Source organism: Neltuma alba, unplaced genomic scaffold (genome assembly GCF_004799145.2).
Source record: "Neltuma alba isolate B1F8T4 unplaced genomic scaffold, ASM479914v2 tig00012680_pilon, whole genome shotgun sequence".
Taxonomy (NCBI): domain Eukaryota; kingdom Viridiplantae; phylum Streptophyta; class Magnoliopsida; order Fabales; family Fabaceae; genus Neltuma; species Neltuma alba.
In genome coordinates this window covers 52,446-77,899 of record NW_021637110.1, presented here as the reverse complement: position 1 = coordinate 77,899, position 25,454 = coordinate 52,446, and the positions used below count along the sequence as shown (strand labels likewise).

Sequence of the window (25,454 nt, the reverse complement as noted above, 5' to 3'; positions counted from 1 at the left end):
TACGCCTTCTGAATCTTCCTCCTTCATTTCTCTCTGATGGGGTATGTTTCGTAACTGTTAAAGATGGTTAAATCTGGTTTTAAGAGAGAGGAAGAGCGTAAGCGACTCACTAGTTAACCCGAGTAGTGGCCAGTTTGAAGGTCAAGTTACATAGGCTGTGTTAAACGGTTATAATGGAGTTTGTGGAAGGGGTTTATGCTCATGCATGTGTATTATATGCTCTGGGTTATTGTTCAGAAACAGGGGTAATGACTTGGAAAAATGATGTCCGATATAGCCTGCGAAGGTGAAAAACAATGATCAAGCTTGTAGTGGTTGATTTAAGGGACTGCATGTGATAGTTTGGATCTTTGTTGGGTGTATTTCGGATCTGAAAATTTTCAGATTCATTGAATAAATTTGTTTGAGAATTTCAGAAGATAAGGGCGTGAATGAGAAAAATGAAGCATTGCGTGGGGTGGGGGGGGGTATTTGATTACTTGTGTTTTGACCGTGGAAGATGGAAGTTAAGTATTCTAATTAAGTAAACCATAGCAGAGACAATTAAATGATGGTTAAGGCTCATGATAAATATATATGTATATATATGTATATTATCGGGTGTGTGTGTGTGGCTTGGGGGCACTGATAGGAAATGGTGATTGTAGAAGTATGTGTGTGAGACGTGATAATGATCTTGGAAGCTTTAAGGATTTAAGAAAATACCTCTGGTTTGGTTGTTAGATGATCAAGGAAGTCTAAAATATATGTGTGCGTATAAGTTGCTGCTCTGTTTTGTTAACGAGGAGTCTAAATGCACGATGCTTTAATAGGAAGTTTATAGACTCATATATAAAAATGTTACATTATAGACATGTATATAAAAAATGAATCTTAGAAGGGTGAGGGTTAAGAATAATGCCCCTGTTTAAATGATCACTATATAGGGAATTGAGAATCAATGGCAAATATATGGTATGCTGGAATGTTGGAGTTTGAGTTTGTGGATTTCTTTTTCCCCCCTGTTTTGGACAGCATTGTATAATCGGGGGATGTTGAATTTGATTATATTTTTTAAGCTTAAAAATGGATTCAAGGTTGTTTGTTTGATGCTCCAAATGCTTAGTAATTGTTCTAGATGAATTAACTACATTTGGGAAGATCAAGGTGAGGGTTAAATCAAGTTTGAGATAGTTGAATAAATGCGGTGGTTTGATAATGATTTTGGAAGTAAAAAGATAAGAAATCCTATAAGATTGTAATTGAATGAGTATAGAAAACATAGGAGTTTTAGAATTTGTAAAGAAAAGTTGTTCGAGGAATGTTAAAGTTTGAAAGGGATTAGGTGAGTAGAGTAGATATTTGAAGTTTGGGATTTTGAGTTTGAGGATGAGATTGATTGAAATTCAAGTATGAGGTTTTAATATATTAGATATTTCATTTTGGTGTCTGTTTTGGGGACCAAAGAATTTAACTAGGAATTGACTTGAAATTATTGTTTGAGGTTTGCTTGAGGTTTCCAAATGGTGGATGGAAATTTTAAATCGGTAGATTAAAGATTACAGTGTTTGGAAATCATCTCAAAGGTGTGCATTAGGAGAATCCTTAATGGCACAATCAACGATTAAGGTATGGGATAAAATTGATAATTGATAGAATTTGTTAGAAAGGTTGTTGGAGGAATGTTAGACCAAAGTTTAAGAAAATTAATAGATAATTAGAAATTGAAATTGCTTGGCTTGGAAATGAGATAAAATCAATTGGTGCGATTATATACATAATAGTTTGTGTGTCTCGGCCATGCATGCAAAATTATGTAATTGAATGAGTATAGAAAACATAGGAGTTTTTAGAATTTGTAAAGAAAAGTTGTTCGAGGAATGTTAAAGTTTGAAAGGGATTAGGTGAGTAGAGTAGATATTTGAAGTTTGGGATTTTGAGTTTGAGGATGAGATTGATTGAAATTCAAGTATGAGGTTTTAATATATTAGATATTTCATTTTGGTGTCTGTTTTGGGGACGAAAGAATTTAAGCTAGGAATTGACTTGAAATTATTGTTTGAGGTTTGCTTGAGGTTTCCAAATGGTGGATGGAAATTTTAAATCGGTAGATTAAAGATTACAGTGTTTGGAAATCATCTCAAAGGTGTGCATTAGGAGAATCCTTAATGGCACAACCAACGATTAAGGTATGGGATAAAATTGATAATTGATAGAATTTGTTAGAAAGGTTGTTGGAGGAATGTTAGACCAAAGTTTAAGAAAATTAATAGATAATTAGAAATTGAAATTGCTTGGCTTGGAAATGAGATAAAATCAATTGGTGCGATTATATATATAATAATGTTTGTGTGTCTCGGCCATGCATGCAAAATTAGTGAAGTGGGATTGGATGATTGAGGCATAGAGGGCACCTTGTTGTCCATAAATGTGATATATATAAATAGTATATTTGATCAAGATGACTGGTTATTAAGTAAGATAACTGATTGGAACTAAAAAAGGAAGGAGAACATTTCAAAAGGTATATTATAAGTAAGAATATTGTTCAGGATAACCAACTATTAAATAAGGAATATAGTTCATTAAAGGTCAAGAGAAGTTATATCTTGATAATAAAAGTTTAATGGACTAAGCATTAACCCATTTATATATGAAACTATATTATAAGATTTGATATTTGTCTGAGCCCCAAGAAAGCTAGTAAAGCAAAAATCTAGGACAAGATACCCCTCCACATGTCATCACCTCACAGGCCACCTTGTACCGTCACATGTAACTATGATATAATTCCTCCTCAAAGTGACTTCTTCACGGGTGAACTAGGGGTCCCGATGTGGTGCGTGCACACGACTTCACTAGTTGATCTGCAATAAACCTACAAACAATATGCAAAATTAATATATATATATATGTTTGTGGTGTGGTGTAACAATTTTTTACACAAACAATTATATATACACATATAAATTATTAAAAAAACAAAAATAACACTAGATGATTCATTTTAATGATAACTATTTTTATGACAAAATAATTGTGAAAATATTTTGTTTTATATTTATTTTATCTTATTTTATTTAAAAATATTTAATTATAATATTATTTTTTAATTTTAAATTGCAATAATTTTTTCATAAATATATTTTTTAAATATAGTCATGGGTCCTACTTCTTTTTGAAAAGATAGATTCCTTTTCTCCACTATAACCCATGAAAAATAGAATTTTCAACTTTCACCCAAAAAGGGCTTCAATTCAATATACACATCCAGGTCAAAAAAAAAATCACAACAAAAAGTTCGAAAATTTAAAGCAAGAATGCAATTGACGCGGCATAATGATGACTTTTTGAATGAATAAGGCTAACCCTATGTTTGTTACAAGAAAATCAGAGGAAAGGATAAATTTTAATGAGTTTGATTAGAAAAATTGAAGAAGTGAGATTCTAAAGTTTTGATAAAGAGGATATGTAAGATAAAAGAGGAGGAAAATTTAATTAAAATTTTTAACTCCATTTTTTAATTTTTTTTAAAATCAAATTCATTAAAATTTTCTCTTCCCTTTCTTTTCTTTCATTTCCTTCTTACCAAATGGGCTCTAAAGGAAACATTGCAAAGAGGGAGGATGTTGTTTCAGCCTTTATCAGGACTTGCACAAGAGTCAAAGAGGATAATGCTAACGCTATAAGAAAAACGATTTCACAAAAAATGTTTCAGATTTGATGATGATGATTTTTGGAATGAAGATGATGATTTGCAAATGGGGATGACTTCAAGCTGGGGAGACGGAAAGAACAAGAAGATTAGGTGAGGCTAGCATCCAAGGATTATTATTAGTAGAATCACAAAAAGTGTCCCTTAGGGCCATTATGAATTTTAATCAAGAATAAATTGATAAATTAATAAAAATAACATGTGATCTCCTAAATAATTGTTTAATAATCTGATGTGGTGGATCTGGATACTCTCATAATTTTTCTTTTTTCTTTTCTTCTCAAAATCTCATTTCCACTTTTGAATCAAATAATAGATAGTTCAGATTTAATATTTTAAAAAGTAGATATCCATCTTCTCTCTCCTATTTATGCAATGTTATAACAATAGTTTTATAAAGTATGAAATCTGAATAATTCATTATTTGATCTAAAGGGGGAGATCATATTCTCAGAAAAAAGGAAAAAGAAGGATTCTGAGAGTATAAGACTGTGATGTGGTTTGTCTTACCAACTGGGAGATGGAAGCTCTTTTTAGGTAAGGTGAAATAAAACTCAATTCATATTCCTATAACATATTTTGTAAATCATAATTATTTTGCCTTTAATACATGGGAGAGTAGGTGGCTTCCACACCGACGTAGTTGGTAAAAACTTACCAACTCCATAATGGACCGTGTCTGACGCGTAATCGGAGGACGGAAGCCGGGATTGGTAGAAGGCTGGTGACTCACTTCCTACTTCCCTGTGAGATGAGATATGAAATACGTGGAGTTGGATCGCAGAGTCTCTTTTGGTACTTTTCTCACACAGTACACATCAAAAAATTTATCTCTGTTTTCTAAAAATAATTAATGCGTCAAATAAAATATAATTATCAAATTTAAAAAAATTATTGCCGGCCCAAAAAAAAAAAAGAAAATCATTATTATCCAAGATGAGAATGATCTCTTTATTTCTTTTGACTGCTGAATCTTGCAATTTCTGCCTCAATATAGGCTTTGGTTTGAGAAACTTAAGCACAAAGGAAGAGACAAGGCCTTGTATTTAATTTATAGGCAAAGATGAAGTTGTGGCTGAGATGGCTCTCGTAGTCTGATTTATAGTAAAAATGCCTGACAAATTGAAGGAACTTTACTTGGTAAAAATAATATAAAAAAATTCAACTAGAAATTCTTTTAAAAAAAAGAAGTTGTGTGAAATTCTTTCAACTAGAAATGCTGTCATGAGTTTAATCTGATACGTAATTCCAGGCTAAATCACGCTCTTTTTATTTTTTTTAGAAATACTATTATCCCGTATTTGGTGCTTTTTTTTAATCTTATTACCAGCTATTCGAGCAATTTACTAGTCTAGTCCGTGTCGATAGCTAAATCAGGCTCTTACAAGCTAAAGAGTTCAAGATCTATCATACAAAGAAAAATCAACTACAAGCATCCTAATAAAATAGCTCATATATTTGGAATCCGAAGGAGTATTAAACTTTTTCTAAGCCTAGGTTCACTTTAGTTTGTTAAAGCCCTCAAATCGCGACTTGAAAAAGTATTCTTTATGTCCCAATTTCAGAGAACACCTGTAAGCTGATCAATAATAAAAAATTCTTGCAAAGGGGAAGAGAGCAACGCGGTTTGAGTCCCAGTGTGAAAAGAACATTTTTAAAAGCTTGTTAAATTAAAGAGAAGACTTGAGTTGACTTGAAAAGCTTCATCCTCAAAATTACAAATCTGTGCATAACCGGGTTTCATCTTCTTCCGATCAGGTCGCAGATCAAAGAAATCTTTCACTTATTTCATCCATCAGGTTCCTGTTTTCTTCCTTTCTAATTATGTTATATATCTATTTTCTGTCATGGCTACCACTGTCAGTTTAAGATTAGTTTCTCTTATTTTGTTTTTTTTTTCCCCTGTGAAATGGATTTAGCCTTTCAAGCTTTAATTTTGTGATTATGCTTTCTTTGAATACAGAAGTTTTGCTTTGAACTATAAATAGCCCATGAGCTGTAAGAAATATAAACATAGTTAGGCACTGGGTGTCAGCTCCCCCCGGCTGCAATTCCAGCCACGCCTTAATTTTGGGGTCCTTTCCAAATGAGTGATATTTTGATATTTCATAGACAAAAAATGATTCATTTTTTAATTTTATCCGATTTTTCAAATATTGAAAAGGGCCCCCAAAATTAAGGGACAGATGGGGGCGCAGCTGAGCAGGTCAACCTCTAGCTAGCTCGTTAGTTGTCAATTCAATTAAGCTGGGATATATTTTCTTCCTTGACAATTCTTTTAGACTATCTTCGAAATTTTCATGAACTTTTGAATCGGCGAATTAGATTTATGTTCTGCCTCAAAGTTTTGCCTGATTCATAGCAGGCTGGATCAAATCACGCCTCTCATATATTTAGCCTGATCAAATCATGAAAAATTGGTCCAATTTCTCCCGTCTTCAGTATCCCCCTGACTGATTGCTGCACTGTTTGTTGAAGCTCCCATTATTTATGTATTATTCTTTCTGGTTTTGTGCTTTTACTTTTGTTTGGATTCAGATTCCAAATCCTTGCGATGGCGCGTGATGCTGATGGAGTTGGGTGTTCTTCAAGCTCTTCTGGTTCAACTAAGAGAAGGAAGTATGATGTGTTTTTGAGCTTTCGAGGGGAAGATACTCGGAAAAATTTTACTGATCATTTGTATGCTGCTTTAAAACGCAAAGGATTAAGAACTTTCCGGGATGAGGAAGAACTTGAAAGGGGAGAATCTATTAATCCAAGTTTATTACAAGGAATTGAAGAATCTCGTTCTGCAATTATTGTGTTCTCTCTAAATTATGCTTCTTCAACTTGGTGTTTGGATGAGCTTCAAAAGATCCTGCAGTTGAAGGAAGAGACAAGTCTTGAAGTATTTCCGATATTTTACGGTGTAGATCCATCTGATGTTAGGAAACAAAAGGGAAGTTTTGCAGAGGCATTCAGAAAGCATGAAGAAAGATTTGCACATGACAAAATGAAGGTGGAAAAATGGAGGGATGATTTAGAAAAAGTTGCTGCTATATGTGGTTGGGAGTTAAACGACGGGTAATTTCCACTTCTCTTAATAGTTACCATGTCTTTTCTTGTTGAAAATTAAGGACATTGATATTCAAATATACTCTAAACTGTAAGATTAGCCACATCCTCTCTTATTGAGGAGATTGTAGGATCTATTCACCTAGGGATAGGATGTGTGGTCTTGGGCGGGTGACTCGGTCCCTCCCTAAAATAGGTAGGGAGCAGACTAAAACGTATTATAAATGTCATTTATTTTTTAAAAAAATCCTTTAATCCATTTTACCTTAATTACATTGACCTTTTATCTATTTTTAAACACATACACGTAAGTTTAATTTAAATCCTTAACTTTGTTAAGAATATTTTAAAATGATATTTTTTAATTAAATTTGTACTGGAATGATATTTATTTACTAACTTATTTTTCATCACACTAGATTCCTAATTTTTGATAAAATTATTTTGAAGAATTAAGTGTTTTCTTTTTCTTTTTCTTGATTTTTCTCGTGCAAATAATTATTTTTCTAATGTTTTAATTATATTGGGTAAAAGCTTAAGTAATTTAATTAGCATAGATATAAAAAACCTTAATTAAGAATTTTAGTAATTTCTTTAATAAATATATACTTGACTAAACGTGTTTATGAATTCAGCCCAACAAATATATTTGCAAATTTATAAATGTTTATTACAAAAATGTTTAAAAATTTTAGGTTACAAATTTATTTTATTTATATAGTCTGTTAAACTTATATCATTTGTTATATATGATGAATAATATACGCATTTGAAACATAATCTTAGCCGTTTAAAAGAAATCTAAATAAATACATTTCAATACATGTACTAAAAAAACTATACAATTTCATTAAATAATCAAAATTAATAATTAATAAATTTTATAACAATCTAGAAAGTTTGAAATTATATGAATTAGAATTATTTTCTATTGTATGAAAAATTATGTTTTTGACAAATATAAATATTTAAATAATTTTTTATGTCAAATAGAGTTACTTTGGATAAAATAAAAGTTTCAAAGTTAAATTTAACATTCAATTAACAATTGAATAAACTAATGATTGAACAGATAAAAATAACATATGAGGAAGGTTTATATATATTTTTGAAATAAAAATAATATTTATGTACGTAATTGATGTAAAATAGAAAGGTAATTAATGTTTTTGCCCTTTTATCTAATTGTAGACCTTTATTTATATTTCTTGGTAAAATAGACTTGTAGGACTGTATTGGCTGTAGATGATTTAAGTTTTCGACTTGAACTCAATTAATGATTAATGATAGAATTCTGAAGTGGACATTTTCTTGAATATACAATTGCACACAAACAGTATATAGTAAAATTACAAAATAATTATTATTATGTAATATTCAACCATTAAAAAATTAATATTAAAAATTGATAATTTCTCTAAATTTTGAAATTCGTTGTTTATTAATAAATAATGAATAATTAATAAAAAAAATTGATAGTTGAAAACGTTACTAAATAGCGTTAGATTCGAACTTGTAATCTGACAACGTTTATTGTGAAAAGGTGCTCAAATAAAATTTAAAAAAAAAAAAAAAGACGTACTACCAGAAAAGAGAAACTCAAACTATGATGTGCTAATTAAATGATTTGAATATCTAGGAGCTATTAAAGCGTGTGGACAAATAAACATAACCGTCTATGTCTGTAAATACCAGAGGCAATGTACAACTCTTCTATAAATGAAATTATTGCTATTTCCACTAATTTAAACTAAATTTCATGGTAAACTTAAAACTGCTAAATTTGCGGTCATGTTTTCTTTACATCTCACATTACCTGCTTTTTTTAAAAAATTGTTTATGCATAAAAATTTAAAATTCAGTTGACTTAAACGATCACGCTATTTTCATGTAAAAAAGATCACTTTATAATTTTATTTTCACATGCAGGTATGAAGCAGAATTCATTGAAAGCTTTGTTGGAGAAATGGAGTCAAAGTTGCTTGATAAATCAGCATCTAGTCTTGGCAGGTTAATTGGAATTGAACCAAAATTAGATAAATTGGAGTCAATCGTGGAAAGTGAATCAAAAGGAGATGGGTTTATAGGAATATGGGGCACAGGAGGTGCAGGGAAAACAACTCTTGCTAGAGCCTTTTATGAGCGAAAGCGCAGAAACTTTAAGAATCATTGTTTTCTTCCTAATATTAGAGAGGCATGTGAAAAAGATCGTTTGATTTCATTGCAAAGAAAACTTCTTTTTTCTTTAGATAAAAGGAGTATGGAAGTGACTGATTCTTATGAAGGAATGGAGTTAATAAAAAGCAAGTTGACCAACAGAAAAATTCTACTTGTCCTTGATGATGTGAATCATATTGAGCAACTTGAAAATTTCACTCCAAGGCAAGGATGGTTCAGCAAAGGGAGCATAATAGTGATAACAACAAGGGATAAGCATTTGCTATCATCATATGGTGTATCTGATAGTGCTATATATGACATTGAATTCTTGACTGATAGTGAGTCCCGTGAACTTCTCATTCAAAATGCCTTTAAAGAAGGGCAACCTGATGAAATTTTTTTGAAACTTGCTACAAACGTCATTGAATATGCTGGAGGCCTTCCTTTAGCAATCAAAGTGTTAGGTTCATTTCTTTGCAAAAGGAAGATAGAGGAATGGGAATATGCACTGGCTAAGTTCAAGAACTATCCTCCAGAGGACATTTCGAAGATACTTGAAGTGAGTCTTCACGGATTAGATAACCAGGAGAAAACCATATTCTTGGATATTGCTTGCTTTTTCAATGGGATGGATGAAGATCATATCATACACATTTTAGAAACGTTCGATAAGGATCTTCACACAAAAATTGGAATAAGGGTTCTTATTGAGAAATCACTAGTAATTAATTATGAAGGGCGTTTGTGGGTGCATGAAATTTTGCAAAATGTGGCTAAGCGTGTTGTCTATCAAGAATCACTTGGTGATGCCAGCAAGCGTTCTAGGATATTGTCCTTGGATGATGCCAATCATGTATTAGGAGGAAATAAGGTGACATTCCAAAGTTCTTGTGTTTGTGCACTCTTATAATAATTTATTGCATGACTTTTATGCATTTTTACCTTGACTTGTTGTTTTATAGGGGACAGAAGCAACCCGGGGAATAATGCTAACATTAGAAAAGTCATGTGATGCATTTTGGCATCCTGAAGCCTTCTCAAAACTGAGTAATCTCAAGTTACTTATCATTTCAAGTCGCTCACACGTTTCACATTGCCAATTGAATCTTCGGCTTGGACTCAAGTCTCTTTCCAAAGAGTTGAAAGTCATAGAATGGGAGGGCTATCCATTATTTTATTTGCCAAGTCAACCTCAACTCAATCAGCTTGTTGTGCTAAAAATGCAGCATAGCAAGTTAAAAGAACTTTGGAGAGGAACACAGGTACTTACAGTCCTTTTATTTAAATTGTTTGTCCATAATTTAATAAATTATAATTATAATTAGTCTCTGGTTTGTGATCTATTCTTTCTTTTTCTTTTTTCCCTTATTGTTAGTCTCTTCGAAGCTTGAAGTCCATTGATCTATCTCATTCAGAATACCTCATCAAAACCCCAAATTTTGATGGAATTCCTCATCTTGAAAAGTTGATTCTTCAAAGGTGTTCTAACTTGGTTAAAATTCACCAGTCTCTTGGGCAACACAAGAAACTTGTCACTGTTGACTTGAAAGATTGCAAAGAAGTTAAAACGCTTCCAGAAAAATTTGAGATGAATAGCTTGGAGATTTTTATTCTATCGGGTTGTTCAAAAGTTAGAAAACTTCCTGAGTTTGGAAAAGATATGGCATGTCTATCGAAGCTTGATTTAGAGAAGACTGCTCTAGCCAAACTACCTCAATCGTTGGGTAATTTGATTGGTCTCGTTGAATTAAATTTGACAAATTGCAAAAAACTGGTTTGTCTTCCATGTAGTGTTAGCAAGTTGAAAGCTCTGAAAGTTATCAAAATTTCTGAATGCTCAAAGCTTTCATGGCTGCCAGAGAGTTTGAATGAAAATGAAGCTTTGGAACAGCTTCATTTGAGTGGGATTGCTATACAAGGGTTATCATTTAGTGACTACAATAGCGAAACACAATCTTCATCATCATGGAGTTGCTTATCCCTTCTTCAAAGGCCTTCAAGCTCCAAAAAGTTTTTGTTGCCGCCGTCTTTGTCGTTCTTGAAAGGATTAAACTTAAGTTTTTGCAATCTCCAAGATGGATCACTTCCTGATGACATCAGCATGTTATCATCATTGGAAATTTTATCTCTAAGTGGAAACGATTTCATTGACTTACCATCTGGCCTCATTTCCAGTCTTTCGAAGCTTAAAGTTGTTAATCTCTGGAGTTGCCCAAGGCTTCGGTCTTTGCCGCAACTTCCGTCAAATCTATTACATATAGGGGCTGAAGGTTGTTCATCACTAAAACATTACGGATGTGCAGATCAATTATGGGATTTCATTGAATCATTTCAACCTCAGGTTTATTTTATTTGTCTTTAATTGTTCTTTCACCTCTATCATTTTACTTCTTTAACACGCAAAATTGTTTCTTATAGGTTCACAACCATTTAAATATGAAGTCAGCAATTATAAGAGGGGATTCAGAAATTGTGAGTTTTTAGAATCACCTATTTTTTTCTTAATTTCTTTGACAATAAATATATAGTTTATTTTACTTGTACGTATATATTGCCATTTCTTACGTGTTAATCAACATACTTCTGATACAAACAATCTGTTTTTTTTTTTTTTGCTTTTTTTTGCCCCAGTTTTTTTCCCTCCGTCCACGTTGGCACTCATTAACAATTCCAGGCAGCAGAGTACCATCATGGTTTTATAATCAAAACTACTTTTGCGAGAAAGAATTCTGGTGGTGTCCAAATAATGTGTCGTTCATAATAAATATATCCCCTGATTATTGTGGTTCACGTGAATGGTGGGGCATAGCCATATGCTTAGTCATAGAACACGATCTCACATTTGGAGAGGGGTGGGATGGAATTTGTTGGAGTTGCAGATTTCCTAATGATGAATTTCCAAACTCGCATTGGGGGCAGAGTATTTATCTACATCCGGCTTATAGTCCTCTGCTTTATATAAAATATATTCCTTATTCCTCTTTGGTTGTCAATGGACTTCAAATGGTATTTTTCTCTGAGAATGCAATGGAAAATAAGTCACCAAGGATGAAAATAAGCAAGTGTGGGTGGCGAGCGGTGTGTAAAGAAGATGTTGAAGCATGGCGAAGAACAGGGGACGAAGGTTGTAGTATCATCAATAACTACGTGAAGATTGATCCAGACATCAACAGTGGAGGTTATAGTCCCCGGCCGAGACCTGATGATGGTATTGTAGAAGTGGATGGCGCCTATTCTCATTCAGATGACAAAGCAGCTTGTGGAGGCGTTCTTAAAGATGGCAACAATTGTATGAAGGAGGCTTTTCTTCTGAAATTAAGTGGCGGAGATACCCTCACAGCCAAACTATGGGGTTGCTTGGTAGGTCTCAAAAGAGCTTGGGACGCTGGTATTGGAGATGTTATCTTGAGAAGCGACTCCGCTGAGGCTGTTCGATTGATCAAATTTAAAGTCCCTGAGACGCACAAGGATATTGCTCTCATCATGGAAATCAAAGGGATGCTAGAGTGGGATTGGTTTGTGGATATCTAGGTCTTTCACAGAGACGGCAATGGCATTGCTGAATTACTTGCTAAAAGAGCACTTAATGGAGCAATGGGTCTGCAAATACTGGGCCCTGAGACAACGATGAAAATATTACAGGCCACTGATGTTATACAACCTGAAGTTGAGAAAGACGGACGTTATACTCAATGCTCCAGACATCATGATCAGTTCGTTGTTGAAGAAGATGAATCTATACTTCCAACGTACGTAGATCAACACTTCTGGTTTTAGATTAAAATTTATCTTTTATATTAATGCATGTTTGATGGATATTTAAATTTTTGGTTGATAAATTAATTTAATATAACCTTTCAATTCTTATAAATATTATATCCACTTAATTACTTCCTTTCCATAGGGGCTGTTCGTTTTATATTATTGGCCGGGTTTGTTTTCATTTCTTAAAAAATTGTTCTTATTTTTTGTATTTTACTTGTATAACACGCATATAGTTTCAACGTTCCATCAAAGTCAAACTAGATCTTATGCATTCCCTTAATTTTTCATTCTCATTTCATAAGTTGAAGAAGATTTTACGCAGTCATTTGTATGTGGTAAGGACCACAGAAAAGGGTTTAGGAGGGAATATTAATAATATATACACGATCCAATCGCCATAGGTCAAGTATATATTATGCACGTTCAATGGTCTTGTTTTGATGTAACTGAACCAACTCGAAATATCATTTTACAATATATATTATAATTCAGTACTGTTTAAAATAAGCAATTATGAGTGGCACGTTTTCTGCAGGTCAAAAGTTAAAAGATGGCAAAAATCAAAAGACGAAGCTAATATTGATTTAGAAGGCTGTAGCTATTGGGAGTGGATGTAACTTTTGGCATTCCCTGGAGCGTCTATTTCAGAATTGATGTGAAGGTATGTTTTAGATATTTTTACATCAAGGTGCATGTCTCCATCGATACTAGTTATAAAATTGTCATAGAAAGCCCTTTTTTGGTCATTGTAAAAAGTTTGTTTTTGCATCAGTATCATCAGCTCTAGGTACATATTTTCGAATCATTTTACAAAATTAAAGCAAGTAGATTTCCAAAACTCTTCCAAAATCTCTCCAGTTTCGATTAAATTTGTTACTATTAGGCTTATTGAAATACTCCTCCAGTCCTAATTATAAGACCCAATTGACTTATTTGAGGAGATTAAGGAAGTAAGTTAATTTGGTTATTTATAATAAATAAGTGTTGTCATTCCTAAAATATCCTTGCTAATTAAGTATATTGGCTAAAACTATCATTATTAAAAGGATTATCTTGGAAAAAAATGTATAAATATAAGAGACAAAATGGATTGGATCTTATAATTAGGACCAAATAAAAAGTCAAATTGGGTCTTATAATAAGGACTGGAGGAGTATAAAATAACTTGGGATAGACAACATGTATGCTTCATGATTTTTACTTGGCTGAAAAATTGATCTTCCCTTGAGTTCATTTATAGGTTTTGTGTATACAAGTTGGCGAAATCTCATCTTAGAGGCATTCAAGAAGCAAGAGCTAGATACAAGGAGCAATTCTTCAAAAACCATCTCCTTGCTGAAGGACGGATGTAAAATCAATGAGGCCCATACAGATATAGCAAATAGGAATGTGGAAGTCTTGCATATTTCTACTTACACTTCATTAGTTTAGGCTTTTCACTTTTGTTATGTTCTTTTTATGCTGTTTGGTTTTCCTCATGCATCCAAAACGGGGGGGAAAAACAACAAAATTGGTACATATATAAGCTTCTCATTATGGCTTAATATATCTATAAGTTTAGTACAGTTTGTACAAGAATTTCTCCACAGCCCTACGCCCTCTTGCACCGTTCCCTCCCCTCTGAAAAACCCCAACCAAACAAAAGGTTACGAGAGGATGTATTTTAAACTCTTATCTGCAGAAATTGGACCAAAATCATTTAAGACGAATTGCCTGGGGGGATATCCTTGGGCTTTTTTTCTCTTGGGACAATTATAGTGAGATTCTTTTTAAAAAAAATTACAAAAAAAGTCCCAGAAGTTGTCATTTTCTGTCCTAGAACTTGTCATTACAGACTGTTTAGGTTGTTATTAGAACTTTTTAGTAATTATTTTCCTTTCCTAGAACCTCATTATAATTGTCCTTTGTTTCCCCTCACTGGCAACAGAAGGATCGAAGGTTGTCGTCGTTGATTCAATCACAAATAGAGGGTTTCCTTCATCTAGAGTATAATCTGTGAGTTTATACTCCGGTCACTCAGTGATCATTTACTCTTTTTAATAGTTGAGTAGTAGGTAATTATATTATGTTGTGTAAGGGAGAGTTTGCATTTAGGCAGAATAAATATCATTGATTCTACGCGTTATGAAATATAAAAGATTTTGTTCCACGTCTCTTTTGGTATTTTCCTCACGGATTTCACGTCAAAAAAATTATCTTACTTTTCTAAAAATATCAAGCTAAGAAAAATATTGCTGGCCAGAAAAATATTATTATCCAAGGTAATCATCATTTGTTTTTTTCTCTTGAGATGGCTCTCATAGTCTGATTTATTACAGTAAAAATGCCTGACAGAGGGAAAGGCGTGTTTCGAGTCCTGCAACATTGTAGGAAACTTCCTTAACTCGGTAAAAGTAGTATAAAAACTTTCAACTAGAAATTCTTTTAAAGAATAAAAAGTTGTCAATTACTAGCTCTTTGTAAATTACAAATTGTACTTTATGATTAAAATATAATTTTTACTCTTATAAAAGTTTTCTTGGCTCATTATTATTATACTTAGCTAAAAATATTACAGTTTTTAAAGTTATAATTTTAAAATAAATTTTGTATTCTGAGTCTTTTATTGTAACTTTCACCAAATTTTGATGCTTAGTAGAGAGGTTTCAAATAGTAATAATGATTGTGTTCATTTGTCTTCAAAACCACGGCTATATCAAGCTGCATCCCCCATCTCATGACATATACATATACATTTATAAAATGCTCTCATAAGTTTATACATTTGCATTTTCACTTCCTACTTTCAACTATTGAAATATTGGACAAAAATTCAGAATAATAAATAATAGATAATTCTATTTCTATCTTAATTTTCATTTTTTATTAATTGAACCCTTCAAAAGAGATAAAATTGGCGAATAAGAAACAAAATTCATTAAGAATCCAGTTTTTTCTTCTTTGTTTTGGCATGGAATATACACATCAATTTTCATATATCACACTCTTAATTCCACTTCCAGTTCCTCTGTTAATAGGAGGGTGACTTCTCTTTTGTCTAGCAGTAACAAAAAATATTTACCGCATGTAGACTTTTCTATTATTATTTTTTTTAACTTCCATTGATTTGTGACAGAAGTTATAAGTTGAAAAATTTTACCTCATCTTATATGTTTTACCACATCATATATTAAGTTAATACTGTTTAAAATAAGCAAGTGTGAGTGGCGTGTGTTGTGCAGAAATGTTGAAAGATGGCAAAAATCCAGAGTAAGTTGATACTTGATTCAGATAACTTGAACAATCCCTGAGAATAAAGAAAGCGTGCCCATTGGGAGTGGATGCCAAACTTTTGGCATTCCCCGAGCATCTGTTCCAGACGTGATGCCAAGGTATAATTCAGATCTTTTACGGCGACCTTTAACTATCATAGTTATAAAACCGTTATAGAAAGCATTTTATCGTCGCTGTAAAAAGGTTTGATTTTGCACTAGTGTCAGTTCTAGGCACACGTTTTGTTTCTTTTAGTAAGAACTTACTTGACATATGAATGTCACCCGCCCCACAAAAGGGGTGATTTGTGTTTTTCTTCCCTAAATTTTTTTAATTTTCTATCAAATAAGAATGCATCGTACTAGTAACATTTATGACTTGAGTCATAATGTGAAGAGTAATGTTGATAAAGTTTTATGTATTTGACAAACTCAAGAAATTAGCTCTATATGATGAAACATCATAATGATACTACTGCTTCTTGATAGCTTTTTACCCTCATCCAATCATGCTTCGATTGCAAAGTCAGCATTGTGCTTCAAAGGAAATCCATCAAAATATTTTACACTGCTTCAATATGAATGCTTAAAATCTCTCAAGTTTACAAAATCAAAGCAAGAAATAGACTTCCGTAACCCTTACTTTTGCACATGCTTACATAACTCCATACACAAGTTGATAATATAGATGACTGATTTCTGCATAATTTTTACTTGGCTAAAAAGAATTGATTTTTCTTTGACTTCATTTATAGGTTTTGTGTATACAAGCTGAGGAAATCCCATCTTAGAGGCACTCAAGACGCAAGAGCTAGATACAAGAGCAATTCTTCAAAAACCATCTCCTTGCTGAAGGATGGATGTAATTTCAACGAGGCCCATGCAGATATAGCAAATCAGTATTTGGAAGTCTTGCATATTTCTATGAACAATTCGTTAGTTTAGGCTTTTCACTTGTGTTTTTTATGTTCTGTTTTCCCCATGCATCCAAAAAGGGGGAAAAACCAAAATTGATACCTATAAGCTTTTCATTATGGCTTAATATATCTATAATACTAGTATGACACAATCTGTACAAGAATTCCTCGACAGCTCTCCCCCTCTTGCACCCTTCTCTCCTCCCCTCTAAAAAACCCCAACCAAACACAGGTTTACGAGAGGATGTATCTCAATCTCTTATCTGCAGAAATTGGGCCAAAATCATTTAAGATGATTTGCATGAGGGGGAAAAAAATACCCTTTTTCAGCCTCATTGGCACTAGGATGTGGGGCTATTTTATTCATAACCTCTACTTCAATCACAAATAGAGGACTTCCTTTATCTAGAGTTGCGTCCCTGAGACTCTCAACTAAAGCTCGAATGAGGCCCTTTCTGTGTCTTTTTCTTTTGAGACGCAGCAATTCGACTTAGATTAGGGCTTTTATTCTTCAATCAGTTAGAGGTTGGTTGACACCTTGATGCACTAAGAACACTCACTTTTGCAGTAAAAGATAGGCATGTAACAAATATTGCATTTAAGATCAAAGAACAGCATAATCAGAGGATGGGGAAGCCAAAATTGTGAGGGGAAAACAAGAGATCAAATAGAAGAGGTGAAAATAAAACAGCAAGTTACCAAAACTAGATAGTGAAATCAGCTGCTGATGAATTCACCTCTCGCATCCCAAGGGCGATTTTCATAAGATTTTCCGACAATGCTGTGTGATTTATTTACACTGCCGTCCTCGCAACGAAATTCTGGAAAGTAATCAAGGAACATTTTGCTTCCAAGTTCATCAACTCCATTAAATAGAAAGCTCCTCAGCAAGTCCTATAAGATACAAGACAATAAGTTTGGAATTGCCCTTCAAGTTTGTTGAGGAAAAGTACTAATCTCATATTAAGGTTACCTTCGCAAGCGTCTCCCCAATAAGCTTCTTCAAGAGTCCCTGACCTGGATCCTACTTTTCAAAAGTTTCCATGAACCAAGTTCATAAATGATACGTTACAAATATAGCGTATACTCAGTCTAAGTCATTGTTAAACGGCAAGGATTACTTGGTAAACATAAAATTCACCTCCCAAAGTTTAGTATCAATAAAATCCTGTTTTAAATCCTGGAAAATAGCTGTTATGTGCTGTAGCACGAGTTACCAAATCTTCTATGACATTGATAAGAATGTGAAATTCATAGGATGACCTACACACCTGGGAAAATTATCAGTCTAAACTGATATCTAAGAAATGCAAAATCTGCAATGAATCTTCTATCCTTGGAGACCATTATATGTTGTGATCCTCGTATACCACTCTCTCCTTTTGCTTAGGCCTTTAGTTCATTAGGAATTTGTTGACAATATTAACACTACTGAGATGCTGTTGCCGCATATCTATGGCTTGGTTAATTCAAGCAGCATATGATATCCCATATGAATAATGGGACATCGTAACCAAGGCATCATCAATGCACTATTTTCTCCTTTCCTTAAAACATTTTGTGGGAAGATTATAGGAGCTCTGTATCCACATGCTGGGTGTGGACGATGATAAATTAGTAATAATGTGGCAAGCATAAATGTTAATATGGTCAAATGACCAATCATATAACCGTATGAGTTCCAATATAATCTAGCTACCTTTTCTGCTCTCCACGTTAGATATCTATGCTGTGCTTCACGATTGCATGAAATCTGAGATGCATCTGTCTCCTCAACAGCTCTGGCTTCTAATTCCAGCCACGCCTGAAAATTATGGGTCATACAGAAAAGTTAGTATTTTATTGGATAATATTCTTGAAAAGGAATTAAAATCATGACCCTTAAAACATCATACATTTGAGATATAGAATAATAAGAAAAGATCGTGTCATCAACACCTTGTAGTAATCCTGGAATGCAGAATACAGAATATCATAGTTTTCTGGGCTTGAAGGAAACTTGGTCCATATGACAATGGGTGAAAAAAATTGAATGGACTCGCTTGTGAGCTTCCCTCCCCACGGTAAAAGCTGCATGAAATTCGTGTTCTGTTAAGAAACCTAGATAATTATAGAAAGAAGTCAAAGAACTGCTAAGCTTCAAAGAAGCACTTGATAACCTTAAAGTGGCAAAACTAATATGTTTGCATTTACCTCAGCATATTTTAGGCCAAGAGGAATTAAGCTCCTAAAGTACTTTTCCTTGTAACCCTGCTGATTAATAATATCATGCAATGGGTTAAGGTCCCTGTAATTTTTAATGCTATGCTCCAGAGTTAGTGCTCCACATAAAACACTGTAATTTGTTTGTAATGTTTGAACTTAGAAGCTACAAAAGGAGAAGTGCAGAACTCTTGTGATATTGCCAGTACCAAAAGAAAAGTAAACTTCAAAACGCTAAGGACATCAACAACGTTAAAAATAAAGGCGAGGCACAGTGCTATAAACTCATTGCCAACCATAAAATGGTGAAGGGAATCCAACAAGATATCTGCTTATTCTTTTTCTATTTTTTTCGCCTGTGACAGAAATCAGGATATTCATCATGAAATTGGTAGGGTTACACTTCAAAAATTTAGACTCATGATTTAACAGTTAAATTATTTTGACCAAGTTTTAATGATGTAAATCACTTATTGATGTATACAGAATTGAAGGAAAGCACTGCACCCAAAAAAATTTAAGTACAACAAATGGAAAGCCATATTACCCCAATTAGGCACTCATGTTCTGAGTTATTGAGTCAAGAAAGGCTTTTCGTTGTCACTTCAACAGATTTTAATACCGTTATACCTCCATACATCAACACTTTAAGACGAACTAAATTACAAAAACTAAAATTACGGGTTTGAAATATGAGGAACCAAAACTAAAAAAGGGCTCAAATTTCAAGAATAAAAAATTATATTGACCCTTCATACAAAGCTAGAAGATTTACTAGTAAAAACTATAATGCTAGATCAAGCAAATTATTAGAAAACTACTAGATCAAGCAAACTATTAGGAAAACTAAGTCCACATAAAATCATATTCTTGAGATTTGCCACTCTAAATAATCAAAGTCAATCTATGTAAATTCTGACTCATCAGAAGAGTCGAAGAAATTGCAAGTAAAGATTGTGATGGTTGTATGCAGCAGTCCTGATTATTAGAACATGACTTCTCAACTTTCGTTAAGACCCTGTGTTTGTAGTAATAAGAGAACAACTGAACAATTATTATTTCCTAATAATGCTAACAAAATTCACAGAATATACTATGAAAAACAAGAAAGGGAAAGAAAAAAAGGGACTAGGAAAAGAGACAAAAGGAGAGAAGGAAGCCACTCTAAGGATCATAGTTTTAAAAGTGATTTTATAATTTACGAAGTAAATGTATGAAAAGAGTTTTGTCTATATTTGCATGAAAGCACTTTTAAAAAGTGCTTTTTTGGTAACCAAACACCCCCTAAGCCTTCTTAATACCTCACAAATCCACATCAAAATATCCAAAAATTAAAAAAAAAAAAATCCATTCTGATATTTTCAAAACATAAACTGATAAAAAAGAGATGTAAACCTTGTCCAAAAAATAATGACACATCCTTTCACAAAAGTCTGCTGGGGATAATTAATTCGCTGTAAATACAATATTTATTTTCACCTAGTTCAATCAGGGTTACCAATAATACTGATCTTTTTAATTAATTAATGAAACTGTGACATTATGGTCTAGTAAAATATAGGGAGAATAAAAGTTAGGTCCCAAAAGACCAATTTAATCACTATAAGGTCCTAAAACTTTTTGAAAGAAAATGAGCTGCAAATATCTACAGAAACAACTGCAAATAGGAGTCTAAGGGACTTAAAATGGCCTTACTTCTAGTGATTTGCAACCAAGACTCATATTTTCATCTATTTATATGATATTTGTAACCCATCTATCTTCCTTCAAAATGTTCGAAGACCTAACTGTCATTAAATTAGTCTTTTGAGACTTAACTGTCATTCTGATGGAATTACAGTCCCTCAATTGCCCTTGGGCTTTCTTTTAACATGAATCAACTGAGGCCCAGTCCTCACCTCATCACATTCCCTCTAAAATACATTGGCGCGCTGTGCCCAGATAATAAGGTAAAGTCGCACGCTATATAATTACTCAGATGCTGTGCAACAAATGCTAATAGAAAGTTAAATATGAATAAAATTTACTTGAAGTTCTACCCAAGGGAATTTTATAAATTTGTGAACTACACTTAAACAGGATGCATTGACTTGAAGTTCCATTAGCTTAAGAAAAAATTCAGCAACCACAAAAATAGTACAAATTTCATTGTCGCTCAACAAGTTGGAGGAAGGTTTCACAGCTACAAAAAGCACATTCAGTTAACAAAGAATATGCTAACTCACAGCACAATGATGTTTGATCTGCCACTCGTGAAAAAGTTAGCACAAAATATGGGTACGTCATATTCTACTTTTGGAAAGACAGCAAAATCCAGAACCTGCACAAAACGGTTCAAGAAAAAGTTATTGGCTTATTGCAAATAAGAGAATCAGCAAGTACCATGCATTGATAATTTCTAGCTCAACCCACAGGAAAGAAGATTCAGAGCATTTCACGAGGACTTCTGTTTATTTTTCTTTCATTCACTCAGACTGTCAAAATGGGCCCTAATTCATATGAAGACGAGAAAATCTGGAGAATTTATGTTCTTCTCTTCCTATAGCTTCAATTTGTCATGAAAAAACATTTAAAGATTTCCACGAAGTAAATAATTCTACTCTGTTTTCATTATCTGTGTGTGTGTGCGTATGCATAGATGGTAATCTTTATGATTAGAAATAGAAGTGGAGTGAGTAGAGGATAATAACAGCAAGAAGGATGAAATGTGATGCTTTATACAAAAAAGAGTGTGATCAGGAAAAATAACAAATCAATAGGTTGCTGTAATCGTGGGGTAATTATATTTGCCAAATGCATATTCAATCAAAATGGATCCCTAACAATTGATGATGGAAATGGTCTTATGGAAAATAAAACCAAGCAAAGATGCAGCAGTGTCAAATCCAGCGATTGGAATTGCGACAGTTGAGAAGGGATGCCAAAACAATAATAGAAAGTCAGGACTTTTTGAGAACTACAGAAAGCTTGAAGTATTGCAATACGCATGTATATATAAACAACACTTTGTGACAGAGTTGATAGCTTCTTCTTCTTCTTCTTTTTGGCGTAGGGAAAAGGGTCAATGGCCCAAATACAAAAAAGAGCACCTCAAGCCAGGCAAAAAAACATTGAAAAAGAAACTACGTGGAGCATAATCTGTTGACAGCAAATTACTACAGTTACTAATGAATTAGGAGCTGTCTGGGTTTTACACCCTAAGGAAGTCTCAAGTAAAGAGGTTTTGCAAGAAAAAATATATAGAACGACAAGTTTAGAAGATCTGTTTAAAACATTATGATGGAGACTGACCTCAATTCACTTACTCAAGAAGGAAGCCCAGGCTCAAGACTTAATATACAAGCAACTGGGGAATTTTTGTTTTGGCCGTTAGAGGCAAGAGAAGAATGGTTTTGTGCATAGGTAATTACTAGAAGGGAGCAACAAGCAGAGGCATTGGGGAGAGAGAAGCGTAAGGAAAATTTTGGGAGAGCCTATGCTTTTCAAATAAAAAGGAAGCTGAGATGGTTCTAAGAGTGTTGGGAGATCGTAATTACTAGAATGGAGCAACAAGAAGAGGCATTGGAGGCTAGAATGACAAAAACAAAGCATGGAGTAGAGCACCTAGAGAGCAGAATGGATACAATGGGTTATTTTGTTAGAAGCTATTCAGAAAGAGGTGAATGGACTTAGCAATCACAATAGAAGCAATGCAGTCACAGGCTCCCCTACTTCTAATATCACCAAGATTCGCTCACCAGTGATGAAGATAGGCAAAAGCAATGGAAGATTTGGGGATGGTTTCGGCCTGTGCCTCTCCAATGCACAGGAAGCTGAGATAGTTTTGCTGAGAATGTTGTTATCTTTGATTTCGGCAATCAGAGTTTTCTGTCATTTCTCGCTGATCAATGATTTAATAAGTATACTGGACCTGGTTTACATACACTGTTTTAGATGAACTTTTAAAGTAACTTAGCATTTCATGAATGAAGATAAAGGGGTAAGCAACAACTGACATCAGGGTGTTCAAATAAATATTGAGGGCAATCAATCATTCTAGCTATAATAAATTAACAGCCACAACAGAAGCACTAGTTAGATGGTAGTGAGAACTGAGAACCAATCCTACTTGCTCCATCAAATTAAATAACATTGACAATGAAATACTTAAAAATTACAAATAAGTATACTTGGAAGAACCCAGAAGTTATGTAGCATTAGTGGACACTTTAAAATCAAAGGTAAAGCACATCATTTACTAACCAAATAGGAATGGAATACCTGCACTGTTTTGGTTTCAATGCTCAAACTTCGCAGAAGCCTAATCTTGGCAGCTTGAAAGGATCGCATATGAAGCATTCCTTTACCATCCTTGGAATTGATGGAACTGAATTTTTCCTAGTAAGAAAAATTTTCGTTGTAAGCATTTGTTAATGTTGACAGGATACTACCGACAATCCAGCAACCTAAATCACAGACTGCATCAACAATTTAGTAACCTAAAACATCACCTTGTGCACAAACTAAAATTAAAGCAAGTGAAATATTTCAGGAGTACCATGGGTTTACAAAGGGTATCAAATACATTTCAAAGAAAAACAATCATGAATACAGGGAAGGATCAGGAGACTGCTTGGTGAACAAGACAATGCAACAAAAGCTGAAAAATATAGAGTCATGAAACAAATGTAAAATATACTTTAACTTTAAAAAAAAAAAAAGGAGGAAAATGAAACATTGACCAAAGTGATTGTTTACTTTCAATGTTCAATTGTAAAATTTCCTCAACCTAATGTATTTAGGAATTCTCTAAGACACTAGTTACACATGCCTATGAGGCGTCCAGTTATAAAAAAATTTTCAAAATTGGAAGTAACATTCTATCAGAAGTACGAGCACATTATGGGCATTGATGCCCATATGTTGGTCACAACTGCCCTTTTAAATTTTAGTGCTTCACAGATTTCGGTGTTTACCCTAGCATAAATGGAATGTATATATACTTATTCGTATAAAGAAACTTTTTTGGGTATTGATCGCCATAATGAATGGAATGTCGTCAATAATCAAGTTTCCAAGGCAAATATTTTAGACACTATAAATAACCAAGAGTGAGCATCAATACTCTAAAAACGTAACCAACATAATAACCACCCCCCACCCCCGGCATTTTGGACCAAAGACATTTGCAGGGACATTTTATTGGACTTACATCGTTTTTGTTTCTGTTCTCTATATTTTCCCCTTGGTAACAAGCACAACTTACAGAAAGAGTAAATCAATCAATCATAGATGCATTACGAAATTTGGTGTCCAGTGTCCATATATCTGCAACTAGAATCCACACATTTACTCATTCAGAAAACAAAGAATTGCTTAAAAATTCGATCGATATTATGTCTTTAGTTATACCCTACAGTCCTCAGTTCAAATCCTACCAACTTGAAATGCTTATATTTAATTGTTTTTCAACTTCAATGTCAAGCCAGACACCAGGATTAAATACAAATTTAACAATCAACTACAACCAGTTCAAGAACCCTAAGATTCAAGAAAGAGGGCATAATCCAAAGTTGTACAGACATCCGCCCATACCTGTAAAGGCGAAGGGACCAAATGAGTGTGGCGTCTGGTTTCTTCCAAAGCAAAGTCGACGAACTTCCGGTAAGAGACCGAGAAGCTGCGTGCCAAGACTCTTCTGTTCCTCCAGCAGCAAGTAGAACCGCTAGTACTAGTTTTAATTAGTGGTTGTAGTGCTGGTTTAAAGCAGAGAGTTGAGGGGGAAGAGCCAATCTCCATCGAGTAAAGGCTCTGTGAGATTCTGAAGCTTTCGCAGTTTCGCTTCAGAAAATTTGGAAATCACTATCTTCGACTTTCCTCAATGAAATTACCATTGCAGGGACTGGGGGATAGGTGTCGAAAGGTAAGTTTTGTGGGATTGCGTAGTTCCAACTTTGAAGTCTGTGCAGCAAAAAGGACTCCCATGTTGCAGGATTTTTAGCCAACATTTTTTTATTATAATTTGAAATTCAAAATAATCCGAACTTCAATAAAAGCCCATTTGCTGGACTTGGGCTTTTGAAATTATTGGGCCGGCCTGAACAGCTAGAGGGAAGAGCCTTTTCCTTTTTGCGCTTTTAATGCTTACTTGCCTTTTGTTTTAGTGATCTTTTTTAAAGTTCACATCGAAGGCCCAAAAAAAAAAAAGGCACCATAAAATGAATAAGAAAATCATAAGAAAAGTGACATGATTAACAAAGTTTTGGATTCGTTTATGAGGGGGGAAAAAAACGAAGTTTGGGGGTTAGGTCAATAAGAAAGTCACAGATTCATTTAGATCACGAAATACTACCCTATTATAAATATAATAGTTATATGACTAATCTGTATAGATTAAAAAATTAGTTAAATTATTTGTTAAAAATAAATATA

General features: G+C 33.6%; 2 protein-coding genes and 2 long non-coding RNA genes across 6 annotated transcripts; 3 read left to right on the top strand and 1 right to left on the bottom strand.

The window, feature by feature from the left end:
- The first annotated feature begins 5,387 nt into the window (after positions 1–5,387).
- Positions 5,388–9,818, top strand: LOC114729800 (TMV resistance protein N-like). The gene is made up of 3 exons (XM_028916838.1): positions 5,388–5,493; positions 6,233–6,757; positions 8,678–9,818. Exons 2-3 carry the CDS (start codon positions 6,249–6,251, stop codon positions 9,816–9,818), a joined length of 1,650 nt encoding a protein of 549 aa, XP_028772671.1. The 5' UTR covers positions 5,388–5,493; positions 6,233–6,248.
- Positions 9,819–11,123: 1,305 nt separating this feature from the next.
- On the top strand, positions 11,124–11,553 carry LOC114729795 (uncharacterized). Its single transcript, XR_003738777.1, has 3 exons — positions 11,124–11,249; positions 11,327–11,380; positions 11,540–11,553. It is a non-coding gene; the product is annotated as an uncharacterized LOC114729795 (long non-coding RNA).
- A 4,455-nt stretch (positions 11,554–16,008) lies between these two features.
- On the top strand, positions 16,009–17,013 carry LOC114729794 (uncharacterized). The gene is made up of 2 exons (XR_003738776.1): positions 16,009–16,044; positions 16,680–17,013. It is a non-coding gene; the product is annotated as an uncharacterized LOC114729794 (long non-coding RNA).
- Positions 16,590–24,962, bottom strand: LOC114729792 (phytochromobilin:ferredoxin oxidoreductase, chloroplastic). 3 transcript variants are annotated; one of them, XM_028916832.1, is made up of 9 exons: positions 24,618–24,962; positions 23,304–23,420; positions 21,269–21,363; positions 19,035–19,128; positions 18,780–18,911; positions 18,541–18,645; positions 17,815–17,865; positions 17,541–17,735; positions 16,590–16,773 (listed from the first exon to the last, which is right to left on the bottom strand). In XM_028916832.1, exons 1-8 carry the CDS (start codon positions 24,819–24,821, stop codon positions 17,559–17,561), a joined length of 975 nt encoding a protein of 324 aa, XP_028772665.1. In that variant the 5' UTR covers positions 24,822–24,962; the 3' UTR covers positions 16,590–16,773; positions 17,541–17,558. The 3 variants fall into 3 exon arrangements, with proteins under 3 accessions (XP_028772665.1, XP_028772663.1, XP_028772664.1); XM_028916830.1 differs by having other exon boundaries at positions 16,692–16,773; positions 17,579–17,735; XM_028916831.1 differs by lacking the exon at positions 16,590–16,773 and having other exon boundaries at positions 17,408–17,735.
- Between the last annotated feature and the right edge of the window lie 492 nt (positions 24,963–25,454).

Coding starts and splice junctions, on each gene's coding strand:
- LOC114729800 (XM_028916838.1), top strand. CDS start 6,249: ATGGCGCGTGATGCTGATGGAGTTGGGTGTTCTTCAAGCTCTTCTGGT. Junction 6,758..8,677: donor GGTTGGGAGTTAAACGACGG/GTAATTTCCACT, acceptor TTTCACATGCAG/GTATGAAGCAGAATTCATTG.
- LOC114729792 (XM_028916830.1), bottom strand. CDS start 24,821: ATGGAGATTGGCTCTTCCCCCTCAACTCTCTGCTTTAAACCAGCACTA. Junction 19,129..21,268: donor AGATCAAACATCATTGTGCT/GTGAGTTAGCAT, acceptor TAAAAATTACAG/GGACCTTAACCCATTGCATG. Junction 18,646..18,779: donor CATTCCAGGATTACTACAAG/GTGTTGATGACA, acceptor CATAATTTTCAG/GCGTGGCTGGAATTAGAAGC.